Source organism: Scyliorhinus canicula, chromosome 7, assembly GCF_902713615.1.
Source record: "Scyliorhinus canicula chromosome 7, sScyCan1.1, whole genome shotgun sequence".
NCBI lineage: Eukaryota > Metazoa > Chordata > Chondrichthyes > Carcharhiniformes > Scyliorhinidae > Scyliorhinus > Scyliorhinus canicula.
The window spans coordinates 56095421-56113632 of NC_052152.1; the positions used below are offsets into that span (position 1 = coordinate 56095421).

The 18212-nt window shown below is 47.2% G+C and overlaps 1 protein-coding gene and 1 non-coding gene across 2 annotated transcripts in view; both read right to left on the reverse strand.

Moving 5' to 3' along the window:
* The window catches only part of ccdc80 (coiled-coil domain containing 80), a 31569-nt gene extending 22439 nt beyond the window's left edge, over nt 1–9130 (reverse strand). Inside the window, exon 1 of the mRNA XM_038802078.1 lies at nt 6618–9130. Within this exon, the coding sequence (XP_038658006.1) occupies nt 6618–8444 (1827 nt within the window). The 5' untranslated portion in view covers nt 8445–9130. The remainder of the gene's footprint in view (nt 1–6617) is intronic.
* Nucleotides 3080–3151, reverse strand: trnap-agg. Its single transcript has one exon. It is a non-coding gene; the product is annotated as a tRNA-Pro (tRNA).
* Nucleotides 9131–18212: the final 9082 nt, after the last annotated feature.

Below are 18212 nucleotides of genomic sequence, written 5' to 3' on the forward strand. Positions count from 1 at the left end.
CTTCAACTCATTACCAATTAAAAATCTGTCTAAATCCTCCTTAAATTTGCTCACTGTTCCAGTATCCACTGCAATCTAGGCTAGCGAATACCACAGATTCACAACGTTTTGGGAGAAGCAGGGCTGGATTCTCTGATTTGAAGACTAAGTTCTGACGCCGGCTTGGGAACAATGGCGTTTTATGCCAGAAAAATTGGTACAAAAGCTGCATCGATCCTCCGTCTGGTGGGGGGCTAGCAGGCACACAACGTAAAGTCCCCGGCTTTACCTGCGGATACGGCTGAGAATTGCCAGGTCCATGGTGGCGCGTGCGCACAGTGGCGGCCTGTGGCGGGCGCGCAGTGCAACATGGCGCAGGGTGCGCACGGACCCGGCCTGCCACAAACCGTCCCTCAGTAACCCCCTCGCCACCTGCAGACCACCCCCCACTAGTGCCCCAGCTCCCGCCGAAGCCCCCTCTGCCGCGGAATGGCTCCCCCTGACTGTGGCAGCGCTGGACTCAGTCTACAGCCGCCACGCTGGCTTCACGAAAAGAGATAGCATTAGTGACCCACGCCGTTGAGAACTCGGCACATTTTGGGGGGGGGGGGGGGGGGGGGGGGAGCATTGGGGGAGGGCCTCAGGTGACGTACTGAGGCTGTCCATTTGGCATGCGGTCCTTTTTGAGGGGGCAGGGCATCGCAAAAGGAGCGCCGCCCTCGATTTTGGCACAAACCGGGATTCTCCGGCCAATCGCCGAACGCGATTTCGGTGTCGCCGACCGGAGAATCCCGCCCGTAGTTTATCCTCAACTCCAGTTTAAATTGTCTACCTCTTATTCTAAGAACCTCTCGTTCTAATATATATACATAAAATTTTCTAATAAACTCATAGATTGCAACATTGCATTTTGTACATTTTTGTCGAGCTTCATTCATGAAGACAATTATATTCTGTAACTAATAGTCCCTGGGCACGATTCTCCCAGCCCCGCGCTGGGCCGGAGAATTGCTACAACCGCGCCACGCCACCCAGACGATGGCGCGCGATTCTCCGTGTTGCGGACGCGCCGGTCGCGGGTCGTCGATTCTCCGGCCCAGATGGGCCGAGCGGCCGCATGGAAACGGCAGAGTCCCGCCGGCACCGTTCACCCTGGTTGCTGCCGGCGGGAGCTCTGCGCGAAGGGTCGGGGGGTGGCCTGTGGGGCGGGGAAAAGCGTTCCTTCACTGGCGGCGGGACGGGGAGGGGGGGAGGATGGGGCGGGGGGGGGGCCTCCGATGGGGTCTGGCCCGTGATCGGGGCTTACCAATCGGCGGGCTGGCCTCTTCCCCCCCCCCCCGGGCCTACTTTGTTCTGCTTCCGGCCCCAGAACCCCCGCGCCATGTTGCGTCGGGGCCGGAGCGTTCCGTGAGTCTACCGCGCATGCATCGGTTGGCGCTTCGCCACTGCGCATGTGCGGGTTGGTGCCGGCCCCAGTCCCCGCCAGGATGTAAGGCTGGAGCGACGTGAACCGCTCCAGCGACGACGCGGACACTTAGTCCCGTGATCGGTGAATCGTGCCCCCTATCTTTTCACTCACTAAAGTCCCACTTAATAGTTTTTAATAATGTTACAAGTAGGCTTACATTAACACTGCAATGAAGTTACTGTGAAAATCCTCTAGTCGCCACACTCCGGCGCCTGTTTGGGTACAGAGGCACTATTCAGAATGTCAAATTCACCTAACAAGCACGTCTTTCGGGACTTGTGGAAGGAAACCGGCGCACCCGGAGGAAAACCCACGCAGACACAGGGAGAACGTGCAGCCTCTGCACAGACAATGACCCAAGCAGGATTCGAACCTGGGACCCTGGTGCTGTGAAGCAACAGTGCTAACCACTATGCTACTGTGCAAGCCCTTGTTAAACAATCCGATGAAGTGTAATAAAATATACTTTCTTCATAAGAAGACTTTTTTCTATTAACTTTCAAGTTGTGTCAACTAGTTTATTATCAGTTGTAGTAACAAGTGTGAAACCTCCAGTTATATTTTCTTAAATAACTCGCAGCTATTGGGAATCCTACAAACAGTTCATGAGCTTTCATTCGTTAAAAACCGGACTGATCTGTAAGAGATTCTCCCGATATAATAGTGGTTCCTTAGTGATGTTTGACACCACAATGTGCATTTTATTTCACAAATTCATGTGCTACTCAGCACGGAACATTTGGGAATTATGTGGTAGGTACAGACTAGAGGCCCGAGTGATTGATGGTAAATCAGAGCCACGTCATTATTTTATTCGGCTCTGTTTTCCATTGTGCTAATTTTTGCATTCATCAGACTGAGTGACGTTGTTGCTGAGAATGAACAATTTTACTCAGGTGCCCAATGGCACAAACTCTTGCAACCAAGCTGGTGCCAAACGTCATCTTTGCTATCCTTTAACTCAAACAGGGAGGTGCATAGGGGGACCTTGACTCAGCCCAGGGTCTCCATAAATTGTGCCCAGACTTGCGCTTTGGTGAGGACATGTGGCTCGCTGCAGAATGTTAACACAACAGTGAAGGCCTCAATTACGAGCCATCAACCCGATTTGATTGGCATGGAGAATGGCGGCCGCGGGGGGGGGGGGGGGGGGGGAGTCATGTAGCCCACTATTAGCAAAGGGCTGACCCGCATGGTCCATTTGCTTCAATGGTGCTTGGAGCTTAAAGTCTTCGCTCAACAGGTTGCTGGTAGCCATCGCAGCAGACTCACCTTCTCAGCCCACTGTCTTCCTCTGCAGTGGAGACTACCATGCCAGAGCAAACCAGGCAATGCAGAGTTGACCACCATAGCCCAAACCATCATCTTATGAGACAGAAGGTCGCCACCTGGTGCCACAATTGCACTCTGAGGTCAGCTGCAGAACAGAGTACTCCATCCGCATTATAATAATAATAAATCGCTTATTGTCACGAGTAGGCTTCAATGAAGTTACTGTGAAAAGCCCCTAGTCGCCACATTCCGGCGCCTGTCCGGGGAGGCTGATACGGGAATTGAACCGTGCTGCTGGCCTGCTTAGTCTGCTTTAAAAGCCAGCGATTTAGCCCAGTGAGCTAACTCAGCCCCAAACAAGGGCTCGTCCAGGATTTGAACCCGGGACCTCTCGCACCCTAAGCGAGAATCATACCCCTAGACCAACGAGCCGGCTATCCCTCATAGTCACCTTCAGAACAGCACCAATATGGAAGTTTTTCATTTTCACACTATCCATCCTGTGATCTTAATGACTAGGACTGTGAGGTTAATGTCAGCGAATACCGAAGTATGGGTTGTTTTGAGCTGTAAGCCAATAACTACTAGGAACTGCATTGAGATTGTCCAACTTCTTACAGCCAATAAAACTTTCATCATATTAATCCCAGAATACCATTGCCTAACCATGCCACTCTTGAGCACTTCACACATACTAATTTCACTAGCTATGGTCTGGAAAGTTGTCCTGCCTTTACTAATTGATGTAGGGTTAGGGTGAAGAATTAAATTACTCTCAGAGAAATGGATTTATCTTCGATTTAGTCCCTCCATGGCAATTTAAATTGATGGCACAGGCCCCCAAGCATCTCAGGTAGCTCTCCCAGCTATCCCTTCTTCATGAATCTAGACAGTGAGTGTTTGCAGACCAAGGGAGCATCATGGTTGAGTCAATCGTGCATTCATCTGATGTCTGAACCCTTGGTGTTTTCAGAAGAGGCTACTGGCAGCAATCAAGAGAAGGTGGTCTGTTTGACTTTCCCCCATCCTAGCTCAGAGTGCCAAAGTCGGTTGTAACATCCTGACTAAGATTCACTCTGAATGGTAAATCTGTGATCTTTTGATGTGTATGGCTCAGTACCAAATTGTGCCTGAGCTTTACATATTAAACTATATGGGGAGCTGTTATATGACTAATTGTATTAATTAATAGTTTCCATGTTCTGCATCAGATATCATCAACATTCTGGGGTTACATTAACCAAAAACATAACTGGACCAGCCATATAAATACTCGGGTTACAAGAGCTGGTCAGAGGTTGGGAATTGTATGGCGATGCTCAATTCCTAACTGCCCAAAACCAGTCCACAAATACAAGGCACAAGTCAGGAAGGTGATGGAATATTCCCCACTTGTCTAGATGAGTGCAGCTCCAATATCACTCAAAATCCTCGACACCAAACAAAACAAAGTAGCCCACTTGGTAAGTACTCCATCCACCACCTTAAGCATTCACTCCCTTCAGCACCAATGGGCAACAGTGGTTGGCACTGCTGCCTCACAGTGCCAGGGACCCGGATTCAATACCAGCCTTGGGTCACTGTCTGTGAGGAGTTTGCACTTTCTACCCCCATGTCTGCGTGGGTTTCCTCCAGGTGCTCCGGTTTCCTCTCTCAGTCCAAAGATGTGCAGGTTAGGTGGATCAGGCATGCTAGATTACCCCTTAGTGTCCAACAATGTGTAATTTAGGTGGAGTTATGAGGGTAGGGCAGGGGAGTGGGCCTCGGTAGGATGCTCTTTCAGAGCGTTGATGCAGACTCGATGGGCTGAATGGCCTCCTTCTGCACTGTACGAGTTCTATTCTAACGCAAAGTGGCAGTAGTGTGTACCATCTACAAGATACACTGCAACAACTCACCAAGCCCTCTTCAACAATATGTTCCAAACATATAACCTCTACCGCCTAGAAGGACGAGGACAGAAGATGCATGGGAACATCATCGTTGGCAGGTTCCCCTCCGGAACTATATCACTTTTCATTCATTGTTGTTGGGTCAAAAACCTGGACTGTCTTCTTAAGAACACTTTTGATGTACCTACACGAGATGAACTGTAGTGATTCAAGAAGGCAGCTCATCACCACATTCGCAACGACAATTATGGATGGGTAATAAATGCTAGCATAAGCCAATGACACTCACAGCCCATGAAAGATTATTTTAAACTCTTACAACCAATCTCTGCAATTCTATCCTATCAAACCCCCAATCTGCACACAGATCTGGAGACATTAGTATGAAAAGATATAACACCTCAGCAACAGAGAGTGTAATCTGAGGTGTTATTTAGTTATACTAACATTATTAAACTTAAAATTAACTCACTTTGAGGGCATTGCAGGCTTAAATCTTACTGGGCTAAGTTTCCCAAACTACAATATAAAAATGAGCTCATTTGATGGAACAGATATCATCTTACACATAAACTACAGGCTTTGTTTGAGCATTTCCAAAGAATTGTCCTGAGAATTATAAAGTTAAAAAGCACTACTGCTGAAATATTAAAAAAGTATCTGTCTACCATTAGCAGTTCAACGGTTAACCAGTTGGAACAACATTTGATTCAGTCCCATAACTGTTAGCAGCTGTACAGCATGTGATGTAATGTAAACAAACAATGCAAGAATGTGTTCTGAAATGCAACCTTTCAAATTTTAGCATGCTGGAGCATCGGCATTGATCTACATGAGTGTGAAAGACATCACGAATACAGCAGGCATCAATTAAGTTCCAATAAAAGTCTTGCTTTTTAGTGAGAGAACAATTGGCACACACCTTCCCTTTTCATTCTGCCATTATCTTTCGGTAAATTTAATTTGCCTTCTGTAGCACAGACTATTAGTTGACAATTATAAATTTTGATAGTGAATTACCAAAATACCAAGCAACAAAAGGTGTACTGGTAATAACGGCCTGGAGCTATGTCAACCTCAGGTTGCTATTTATTGAACTGACAAATGTTAACAGATCTGTGGCAGTCCATTTTCTAAAGATAAGAAAAGTAAAGTTGTTTATCTTTTCTATTTTCTGAGTTGTTGGGAGGTTGGGTGGAAATCCTAGAATCCTTACAGAGCCCTTGGAAAGAACACGCTACTTAAGCCCACACCTCCACCCTATTACTGTAACCCAGTAATCCTACCTAAACTTTGTGAAGTTAAGGGCAATTTAGCATGGGCAATCCACCTAACCGGCACATCTTTGGGCTATGGGAGGTAACCAGAGTACCCGGAGGAAACCCACTCAGACACGGGGAGAAAGTGCAAACTCCGCACAGGTAGTCATCTGAGGCTGGAATTGAACCTGGGAACCTCGAGCCGTGAGGCATGGAGACAGTCCCTGTTAGTGGCATTATAGAATGATCCAGCAGGGAGGGGAGGCTCCATTTCATATGGCACCCAGTAACTTACAAAACAAAATTCAAATACATTTTGACGAGTGATCATTTATCTGTAAAAATGTACCAAAGTATTTTGAATAAAATGTATCCCATTAACCAGCTCTTTCCTCATTTCATTGAATTTCTGGCATGTTATGCTATCAGAAAGCAATGAACATGATGTGAACTGAGGTGCTTTCTGTGGTGAGTTTCTTTCAACTTACTATTTACAGGTTCTTGTTACCTGAATATTTGATGTTTATATCAGCACTCTATTATGAGTCTGTGCAGCCTTACAACAGACATCATATTTTAGTGACCAGCATTGGTTTTGAGCCTGCCAACACTGACATGTACTGAAATGTGTTACTGCTACGAACAAACGGCACTGTGTCACTTGAGTGTAATGTAATTGTGATAAAAACAATGTACAGCTGCTTTTCCTTGCTAGCAGTACTGACTTTAATAGTTTGGAGGACTTACTATCAGACGTCGTCTATTTTCAAAGTAGCTGAGAATAGATGCCAATGTTTTTGGCATTCCTGGAATCTTCTTAGGCTGCTTGAAGATCCCTTTCTTGGTTGTCTTCTTGGGTTTCTTATGGCTGTTTTCCTTCAGGGGTTTAATTTTGGCCACAGGTTTGACTTTCTTCCCTTTTTTCTCTTTCTTCACAGGCTTCTTCTTCTTTTCATTCTTGACAGGTTTGGCATGCTTTTTCTGCTCTTTCCTTCTTTTCTGAGGTACACGCGGCATTTCAACCTCCCGGCCGGTGTTTGGAGCTGAGGTTTTCTCGGGGTCAAACTTATCCTCGTATTCATTGGTCAGGATTTTATTATTTGTGGTTTTGGATTTTGGTGCTCTGACTTGGGGAGGCTTGCGGTGGGTCAGTGTCACCACTGGGCCGTTCTGCCGATAGCTCCCCTCTTTCTTGTCTGTACGGTTATACTTGTGACGGCTTGTCTGTTCTTTTGTGTAATCTGGACTGGCTGTCGTGGATTGAGGGGTAGGCACGGGAGGATAGAAGCGGAGAGTTTTTGAGGATTTATCCGTCGTGTGAGATTTCTTCACATCAGTTTTGCTCAGCCCCCGATGTCTATCTCTGTACGTGCCGCCCCGTGCGACTGGGGCGTCAGTCTTGGTTGTTGGTCTTGCTGGAGTTTCAAAGACAACTGCTGGCTTGAGAAACTTTGGTGAAGATGGTGACAATATTACATGGGATCTTGTGGAGAGCGAGGTGCCAGCTTGTCTCTCATTAACAGATGATACTATTGTGATGGCAGGTGTTGTGGTGGGGGACGTAGTAGTTGGTCTTGTGGTGCCAGCTGTGGTAGTTGGCGTGGTTGGCACTGCGGTTGCCCTAACTATTCTTGAGCCACCGCGTGTGTTCAGCGATATCCTAAAAGGCTTCCGAGTGATAACTTTTTTCTTTTTCTCAAACACCTTTTCTTCTCTGGTCTCCTTTGGACTTGGCGCCTGGGGATTCTCATTCTTCAGGGTAGGCCTGGGCTCTTCCTCTTTCTTCTTCTCTGGCACATTGGGTCCAACCACTTGCCCTTCTAAACCAGCCTGTTTGCATTTCTCCACAAACCCTTTCTGCCTCAACCTCTCGATTTTCCTAATTGGGGCCTGGTCAATCACTTCGTACATTGCCTCCAGTCTCACAGGGTAAGGGTAGGTCTCTTCCTGCTGAAGGTTTTTCCTGAGGAGGACCATACTGAATTTACCTTTCTCCAGTTTCAGAAAATCCAACAGTTTGAGGGCAGTCCTGGCGTCCAGAGCTTCCTCCAAGATTTCCCCCTGGTTGGTGATCTTCCTGACTTTGCCTCCCTCCTCCCCTTCCTGGTGGAACAGGACGAGCTGGTAGATGTGCCTCTCGGCTAGCTCGCAGTACACATCGTCCTTCAGGAGGCTGAGCATCAGGCGGTAGTAGCCATCCGAGGCGTGCGGGGCTGAGATGACCCAGAGCCTCTGTCTGCCAGCCATCCCGGCCAGCAGGCTGGGGGTGGCGGCGGAGGAGGAGGGGACGCGAACCTTGCGGCTCCTGGCCGTGTCCCTCACCATCCCCGCCGGGCGAGAGCCGCGGGCGGGAATCCCGCCGCCCCCTCGGATTCTCCTGCCTCTGATGGGGGAGAGGGGGCGGGAAATCCTCCCCGGCCCCCGAGCTGCGCTCACTGACCCATTGTGCAGCCTGACCAGCCTCAGGAAGCTTCTCCCTCCAAGTCTCTGCGTTTCCGAGGGTGCCCCGGACTCACACAGCAAACACAACAGCGCCAGCAGCAAGGCGAGGGCCAGCAAGACAGTCCCCTTCATAGTCCAACAACCTTCCTCTTACACCGGCTCAGGCACACAAATCAATATTGGGCTGAAGTCTTATCCAAAGGTTAGTGTGGGATGAGCAAGCCCCCTCTGCAATGGGACATCCGAGCACCTCTTGTTGCAGACAGCACCGTGGACTCGGTCTTAAAGAAAGGATCGAAACAAAGTCCTCACCCTGGCGCCCCGAGACTTGCCCAGACTCCAGGGACTGGCTGCTGCTCCGGGACGCAGCTGCACAGATGCACTCTCCCAAGGAACTGCTCCAGTTTCTTTCAAACAGAATACAAGTTGCAGGAATGTGCGGTGGGTGAGGGTTTAACAATTTCACCAGAGCCCAGCAGAGAGCGGCCCCTGGGGGGTTATTGCTGCCTCCGTGCAGTTGGTGGCGATGTGAATTCCCCCCTCGGGCCGGACAGTTGTGTACATTTCTCTCCCGCTGCAGCCCGTTCACTTTCAGGTCGCCATGATCAACTGGTGTTCCATTTCTCTCCCGCCTCTCCCGGACTGTCTGAAAAGAAAGCGATTTCTGAGGGGAAAAGGTATCCTCCCGTTTTGTCCAGCGACCCTCAGGAGAACTTTGAACGATTTGGAATGGGGAAGGACAGCAGGAAGCCAGGGAGGGAAGCAGATTGAAATTCCTCCTTTTCCTTGGGTCTGATGTTCTTGGGGGGGCGGGTGGGAAGAGGGAGGTGAGGACAGCCGCCACTCACAAAGCGCAAGATCACCCACTCAAACTCTAGTGAATTAGCAGCCCTGGCTCAGCACCGCCCCCCTCTCCTTTCACACGGAAGGCTGCAGCCTGCAAAAACACAGCTCACACATTTACAGGGTCATCTTTCTTCCAGGCTCCCCAGGCAACACCTCACACACCAGCCCACCCTGTCACATGTGCTGGCGTTCATTTCATCTCAGGTTTAATATGGAGTGAATTCGTTAGCACTTGAAATATGTCTCTCTTTTTTAATTCCTGTCTCTCTTTGCGGGGTGAGCGACTGTGATCTGGAATTGATGCTGATGTGATGGGCTCACTCTGTGGGTGTACCTACACCACATAGACTGCAACGCCTCACCGCCCATTTTCTCAAGGGCAATGAGGGGTGGGCTATAAATGCTGACCTGTCCAGCCAAGCCAACATCCCGAGAAAGAATAAAAACTCCTTTCTGAGCATCATTGCATTTTTCATTCATTGTCCAACCTTCAGCCTCTGTGCTCTAAGTTCGTTCACTATGTGACAGAAAAAGACCCAGCTTTATAATGGGCCATTCATTTCCATTTTGTGTCTCCCAAAAACTCCCAATCTTCCTACTGATATTTTCCAGCTAACTTTTTCAACATCATGATGTGGCGATGCCGGCGTTGGACTGGGGTGAGCACAGTAAGAAGTCTTACAACACCAGGTTAAAGTCTAACATGTTTATTTCAAACACTAGCTTTCGGAGCACTGCTCCTTCCACAGGTGAATCAGGATTGTAAGACTTCTTACTGTTTTTCAACATCACCAGTGCAGGAATGTTCCCTCTCCCACTGGGAAGGCACTGGCCCTGATCTACTGAGGACCTGACAGCAAGGGTGACCCCACTCCCCTCAAAATATCATTCACTATATCTTTTTTTATACATTTTGAGTACCCAATTATTTTTACTCCAGCTGAGGGGCAATTTAGTGTGGCCAGTCCATCTACCCTGCATATCTTTGGGTTGTGGGGGCAAAACCCACGCAGACACAGGGAGAATGTGCAAACTCCACATGGACAGTGACCCCGGGCCGGGATTCGAACCCGGGTCCTCAGCGCCGTAGTCCCAGTGCTAACCACTGCGTCACCATGCTGCCCAACATTCACTATATCTGACTATTTTTGTTACTGCCCATAAAATAATTTCAGAGTAAAAATATTTCTGTGTAGAATGGGCCAATCATCAATGGTATCTATCTGTAAAGAGACGGATACTTACGATGGGCAGCTTGGGATGTACCCAGTTAGATTTATTCAGTCATGTTTAAGTTCAAAATAAAAACTGGAAAGAATGCACCCTTGCTTAGTTTAGTGTTTCCTTAATAATGCATGGAGAAGTGGAGCTCAGCAAAATTAATATAGACAAGAAAACACTACGAGAAAACAAGACCCTGACAAATTCCCAGGGCCCAATATTTTCCCCGAGGCTCTTATTGTAGGTTAGGAAATTGCAAATTCTTTAGTCATGAACCCATCTTAATTCAGGACTTCACGCTCTTGATTGGAAAATGACAAATACAACTCCAATAGTTAAGGTGAGGAAATAATTAAAGTAGTGGACAGGGAAATATCTATGGATGTAATTTATATGGGCTTGCAGAAAGAATTCCATAAGGTTCTACATAAGATGCAGTTAACTAAAAATTAAAGATCATTAAGTTGGTGACAAATAATTGAGCTGGTTAGAAGGTTGGTTAGGCAGTAGAATATAATATAGATAATGAGTATATGTTTAAATTGCAAATAAGTGGCTTGTGGTCACCCACAAGAATTTGTGCTGGGGCCTCAGTTTTCACTATGTTTATTAATAACTTGGATAAAACAATAGAGAACTGTATATCCAAGTTTGCCAATGCATCAAATATTGATGGTGCAGTATGTTTTGTAGATGGAAGCATTAAATTACAAAGAGGCATTGCTGGGGCAAGCGAGTGTTCAAAACTAACAGACGGATTTCAATGCAGGTAAATGTGTGGTCATTCATTTTGGATCAAATAAACACATAGATCGGAGCATTATTTACATTGTGAAAAACTAAGAACAGTGGAGGTCCAAAGAAACGTTGGAGTCCATGCACACAGATTACATAAATGTAGGAGTCAGATGCAAACAAGAATCAAAAAGGCTATTGGAATGTTACAATTATAATTAGAGGACTAGAATCTAGAGGACGCTATACTTAGGTGGACTGCATCAGGCATTTTGTGTTCGGCCTTGAGCATCGCACCTTAGAAAGGATATATTGCCCTAGGAGGACTGCAACTTTATCTGAATATTACCAGAGGTTTAAGGTTTCGGTTTTGACAAGAGGTTATCAACAATACTTGTTGGAATAGGTTAAAGGTGATTTGATTTACTTTTTTATGATTTTGAAAGGAATTGTGAGGGTAAAGAAAAACTTATTTGCTCATGGGGGAGCCTCGGACTGGAGGGCATGACCTTTAAGCCAGAGCCAGGTCATTCAGGGGAGAAGTTAGGAAACGCTCAATTACACAATAGATGTGAAAAATGTGAAACATTGTCCCACAAACAGATTGATAACTAGCTATTGGTATTAAGGGACATGAGCTAAGGTGGGTGGACGCAATTAGGATTCATCAGTTTGTTGGGGGAAGGAAAGGGGTAAAATACAATTTACTCAAACCTAAAAAATTATAATAATAGCTGCTAATATAATTTACTAGTTTAATGGAAACCAGGGTGCTAGACAATAAGTTAGTTAACAGCAACAAACAAGTGATGACAAGCATAGAGTGGAAGATTGTAAGATGTAAATGAGTGACAATCAGCATGTGTCTTTTATCCTGAAATATCCGGAAATGTGGTGACTGAAATATCTCAAGTTATTATGTCATTGAATGGTGGAATAGGCTTGAAGGGCTAGGCGGCCTACCCCGATTCCCATGTTTCAATAAAATATTTATATCACAAACTTGTTGAAAGTGCTTGTTGATAATGGTACAGTGAGGGTAACAGGGCATTGAGAACCTTGGCGAGCAATGGGACAGACAATGGGCTAGATTCTCCGCTCTAGAGACTAAATCCCAATGCCGGCTTGAAAACGGTGGTGTTGCACACTGAAAAAGTCATCGGGAAACAGCCACCAATTCCCTGTTCCGGTCTGGAGAATGTACGTGTACGTGGCCGCGCATGCGCACGATGGCAGCCTGTAGCAGCCGCCACGTGCTTCATGGCGGATGCCGCTCACGGACCCAGCCGCAAAATAGTCCCCTCCTTTGGCCAGCTCGCGTGCCCCGGACCGCCCCACCACAGTGCCCCAGCCCCGAATATCTACCCCCCTGATTGGCGCTCGCCCAACTGTGGCGGTGCTGGACTGAGTCCGCAGCCGCCACACTGAGTTCCTGACGGGCGAAACCACACATGTCCCATGCTGTCGGGAACTCGGCCGGTCGAGGGCGGAGCATCAGGGGGCGGGCCTCAGCCAACGTATTGAGGCCATGGATACGGCATGCAGCACACTCTGCGAGTACGCAGCTTTTCAGGGGGTGGAGCATCGCGAAAGCGGCGCTGCCCAGAATTTTGGCGTCATCATTGATTTCTTCGCCCCATCGCTGAACGTGATTTCGGCGTTGGGGATCGGAGAATCCAGCCCAATGTATTTTCCGAGCCAGTGCGATTCATGGATTAAGAAATATACATAGGAAAGACTGAGCGAGAGGGTGAATTTAATTTCACATAAGATACAGGAAGAGAAGTAAAGAGAGGCACATTAAGACTGGATTAAGTGGGGGAGAGAGACAAAAGAGACAGAAAGGAAAAGTAAGAATGGGCGGCATAGAATCATAGTCATTGAACATATAGTGCAGAAGGAGGCCATTCGGCCCATCGAGTCTGCACTGATCCACTTAAGCCCTCACTTCCACCCTATCCCCGTAACCCAATAACCCCTCCTAACCTTTTTGGTAACTAAGGGCAATTTATCATGGCCAATCCACCTGGATGTCTTTTGACTGTGGGAAGAAACCGGAGCACCCGGAGGAAACCCACGCAGACATGGGGAGAAGGTGCAGACTCCGCACAGAGAGTGACCCAGCAGGGAATCGAACCTGGGACCCTGTCGCTTTGAAGCCACAGTGCTATCCACTTGTGCTACCGTGCTGCCACGGCATGGTGGCACCATGGCATGGTGGCACAGTGGTTAGCACTGCTGCCTCACAGCTCCAGGTTCAATTCCAGCCTTGGGTGACTGTCAGTGTGGAATCTACACGTTCTCCCCGTGTCTGCGTGGGTTTCCTCCGGGTGCTCCGGTTTCCTCCCACAGTCCAAAGATGTGCAGGTTAGATGGATTGGCTAGGTTAAATTGCCCCGAGTGTCCAAAAGGTTGGGGGGGTTATTGGGATAGGGTGGAAGCGTGGGATAAGTAGGGTGCTCTTTCCGAGGGCCGGTGCAGACTCGATGATCCGAATGGCCTCATTCTGCACTGTAGGGATTCTATGATTCTGTGAAAAGTAATTTCACGTTTTTAAAATCTCCAAAGCAATTCATAACTGAAAGAATGAAACAGCACATAATTGTTTAACTTTCTTGTCAAAATGGGCTGTTTGTACCTCATTAATTATCATGCTGTTAAAAGGGTTACTTATGCAATTCATTACTATGGTTAACCTCTTAATTCATTCAAATCATGGGTAAGTGTAAGATGCTGTTTTTGCACAGCTAATTGCAGGACAGCACCAGAGACCAGTAACTTGGGTGGGAGGGGTGCAGGGGAACAATTCATAATTCATGGCTGTCTGGCCCTCACTGCAAGTTTCTGGACAATTTGCATGTTAATAACAGAGTGAATTGTCCCGATGAGATATTTTTAGCAAAATCTGATCCACTGATTTATATTCCGATGAAAATATCCCTTGAACAGTCACATGGCAAAAGGTAAAAATCCCTCTCATTTTGTGGCAATTTTTAGACTCATCCAATTTCATGCTTGTTTACTGTCTGCCTGTCTCTTCTCCCATTGTACCATTGGTTGCAGAAACCGTTACACATTAAATTCCTATACTGAAATCCTCCTCCTAAACCTCTCCTTAGTGCCTTTAAATCTATTTCTTCATTATATCTCTTATCATTGCCTATTTCCTGGAGCACCCATCACCCCCACCCACCACATTTCTCATCACCCCAACAAATTCTTCTTTTCCTGCGCAGTCTCTGTGAAGCACCATAGGTTATCCTGCTAGATTAATGGAACTACATAAGTGTTGCATTTTTAAAAAAATATTCCTTTCTCAGAGTTACAAAGCCAATATGCAGAGCTGACAGGGAAAGCCCTTAATCCACCTCCTTGCTTGCTCCAAAGTCTAGTTCAAATCCAAAGTGAATCCAAATTCACGGTCCCCACAAGAGACACACACTAGATCCAAGCTGACAAGAACAGGCATTGCACCTAATCTTTGGCTTGATCCTACACTTGATCTTAGCCAAAAGGTCAAGGTGGGTTGTTACTCTCGTTGAACTCATTTAAGCCAGAAGGCAATTCACGTTTCTAGTTAAACCAGATTGCATCCCTTCGTTCTCCCTCTGACAACACGTTTCCACCTCATTTAACACTGCATTCTGTACTGGTCAATTCATGTCCCATCGTGTGCTAAACACTCTCAGTCAACGTCTGTTACTTTCAGTGACTGACTTTTGAGTATCAATGGAAAATTATGTATTGACCTAACTTTTCGCTAAGTGCCAGCTGAGGATGCCTGCCATGCCTTATGTCAATGCAACAGGGCAAAGGATAAAGTTCAGCGATTACAGTATAAAAGTAATTAAAATATGGCCATTGACCAATTGATATTGACGTTTATCTTTTCCACAAGAAGGGGACCTAATCATATCCCCCTTCATGTCCCTTCTTTTCATCACCAATCTTTTTCCTTGTTTGCATTTATTTAAAGCAGGCAATACTCTACTCAGCCTGTGTTGTGCCCTTTCCACTGCCTCAGGTCTTTCTTAAAGTGGAGAGTTCAAATTACACAGTACTCTGACTGTGTTCTTACTGTGGTTTTATATAGATTCATAATACAGCTTGACTTTAATATTCTATGTTTCTTGCCAGCAGCATTTTCCATTTCCAAGTGTGCATTATCTCCTTGGGGTGGTCTTGTGGTGCAGTGGATACTGTCCCCAGCCTCTGAGCTCATAAACCCAGGGTTTAAGTTCCACTCCAAGGCTTGATGGACACTGAAGGTGTGTTCACAACGCAGCCAAACAGGTTGATTATCAACCTGCAAATCCTTTCAACATACCTGATGCACTATCAATTACGACGAGACGAGAATAGAGTAATCGAGGCTTTATTACGCAGAGATGTGGAGCCTCCCGCAGCTGCTGCCGAAATGGCTGCAGCTCGGAGAGCCCACACATTTATACTCCGCCTACTGGGTGGAGCCAGCAGGCAGGGATCTACCCCCGTACTTGTAGTACAGGGGCTTTACCGTAATACCCACGTATACAGTATACAATACAACAGTGGTGACTACCACAATACCTATAGCCAGTAGTAAGAGCAGGAGAAGACCCCCTGGTCAGATATGCTTGATGTGGAGTGGCAGCACTCAAGTTATAGCCCATATGTACCCATGTGCTTCACTTGCCTCACGTGTCTCGAGATGCAGGACGTCTTCTAAGTTTTATCTACTTGAGATGCTACTTTAAATTTATATGAACTCGAATTCCCAATTCTTCTTCTCTTCCACATCGAACAGCCTTGTTCCATTCAAAGTACTTATTTTTGTAACCAAACTGTTCTATCTCATGTTTCCTGACATTGAACAATTGTTGCCATTCCCACAACTGCATCAGTATCTTCTTATAGCTTTCTTTGGTTCTCAGGATTAGAATTCAGGATCTATTTGAGTATTATATATAGTCTTGAGCATCACTCTTTCCAACTTTATATTCAAATCAAAATTTTCTGCTGAGCTCAAAGTTCACCGATAAAAACAAATCTTAACTCACCAATTGGTCTCTTCTGGTTAATGGTATGGTTTCCATCAGGTTTGTCCTGGCGGAGAAGCCAGCACTGCTTCCCACTCAAGCCTCGGGTTAAATTGATAGATTGGGCCTTGCTTACATCATTCAGAGATGGATCTGCATCTTTAAAGAGGACCCCCACTTGATCCAGACAAGCAGTATTAGGCAGGCAGACTCGGACTCCTTTTCCAGCCTCCTCTTGCTATTGGCTGTCCTTGAAGAATTGTCTTATCTCAATCAGTAAGTCCCTCCAAACTGGTATCTTCTGATCATAGGTCTCCCAGGCGTTAACGTCAATGTTGCATTTCTTGAGGTAAGCCTTCAGGAAATCAAATGGAAACACGTCTTTCTGAGCTACATCAATGCATGTATTAGGATTAGGAGGAGGCACACAGTCAGAAATACATTCATCAGCAATGTGGCCCCCTCATATTAATCCATGATCACTCCACCCCCTTGACCCCTTACCATTTAAAAAAAATTCCAATTACGGGCAGTTTAGCGTGGCCAATCCACCTAACCCTGCACATCTATTGGGTTGTGGGGGTGAGACCCACACACATCTATTGGGTTGTGGGGGTGAGACCCACGCAGTCTCCACACGGACAATGATCCGGGGCCGGGTTTGAACCTGTGACCTTGGTGCCATGAGGCAGAGCCAGCAGTGCTAGCCACTGTGCCACCGTGCTGCCCTCTGACCCCTTAACATTAACCCCTGGACGTAGTACCCGCTTTAGGAGTGGGTAATCTAAAAATTATCTTATTAAAATAAATGTAAGTCTTACATTTGTCATTTTTAATAGAAGTGATGGCAGACAGACTCATATCGGACACATACCCTCTCTCTCATGCACACACACTCTCAAGTCTCCCTCTCACGCACACACATCTCCCTCTCGCACACACACACAACCATGTCTCCCTTTCACTCACACACTCATGACTCCCTCTCACACACAAACACCCATGTCTCCCTCTCTCACACACACTCCCAGCTAGTCGCCCTCTCTCACACCCACACTCACATCTCCCTCTCCCACTCACTCACATCTCTCTCTCACACATACATGTCTCCCTCTTCCACACACACTCACATCTCCCTCACACACAAATCTCCCCCTCCTCTCTCTCTCTCTCTCCCTCTCTCTCTCACACACACATCCATGTCTCCCTCTCTCACACACACTCACAGCTATGTCTCACAGACACACACTCACATCTCCCTCACATACACATCTCCCCCTCCTCTCTCTCTCTCCCTCTCTCTCTCACACACACAACGATGTCTCCCTTTCACACACACACTCATGACTCCCTCTCACACACAAACACCCTGTAGCGCTAACAATTATACTCAAAGCCGAGAGACTAGTACAATAGAGGCTTTATTGTTGTACGATGTTGTCCCTCCATCTGCAACTGTAGACTAAGGGTCTGAGTGGCTCTCATACATTTATACACAAGCTCCCTGTGGGCGGAGCTAGCCGACAGGGGCTTACCGGAGGAACCTGTATTACAGGTACAGGCATACAACCCCCTACAGCAAGTACACATAACTACAGTGGTTATCACCACATTCACCCCCTGTCAAAAAATGAGTCCGGCGGGGGTGACATGTAACTCGAATACAAAGGATGCTATTTACAAGAGGGTCCAACAAGGAAAATCAAGAGTCCATCCGGTTAGCAGGTTACAGGTTGAGCCGAACTGGTGGTCGAACGTTCCGCTGTGATCGGCGTAGCTGTGGTGGTGACGTCGGCACAGGCGGTGATGGCAACAATGGTGCTGGTGCTGGCTGCTGGCAGGATGACTCCGAGAGCAAGTCGAAATCTTCCGTGCCCTCCAGGGTGGGCAGGGGGATGAGGGATGGACCTGGTGGGGACAAATAGGGGGGCGCCGGGGTTGGCGCGGGAAGAGAAAGGGGTGTGGGCATGGGATCGGCACCTGAGGGAGCCAGGTCCCGGAGCGAGACTGTGTCCTGGCGGCCATCGGGGAACTCCACGTAGGCATACTGAGGGTTGGCGTGGAGAAGGCGTACTTTGTC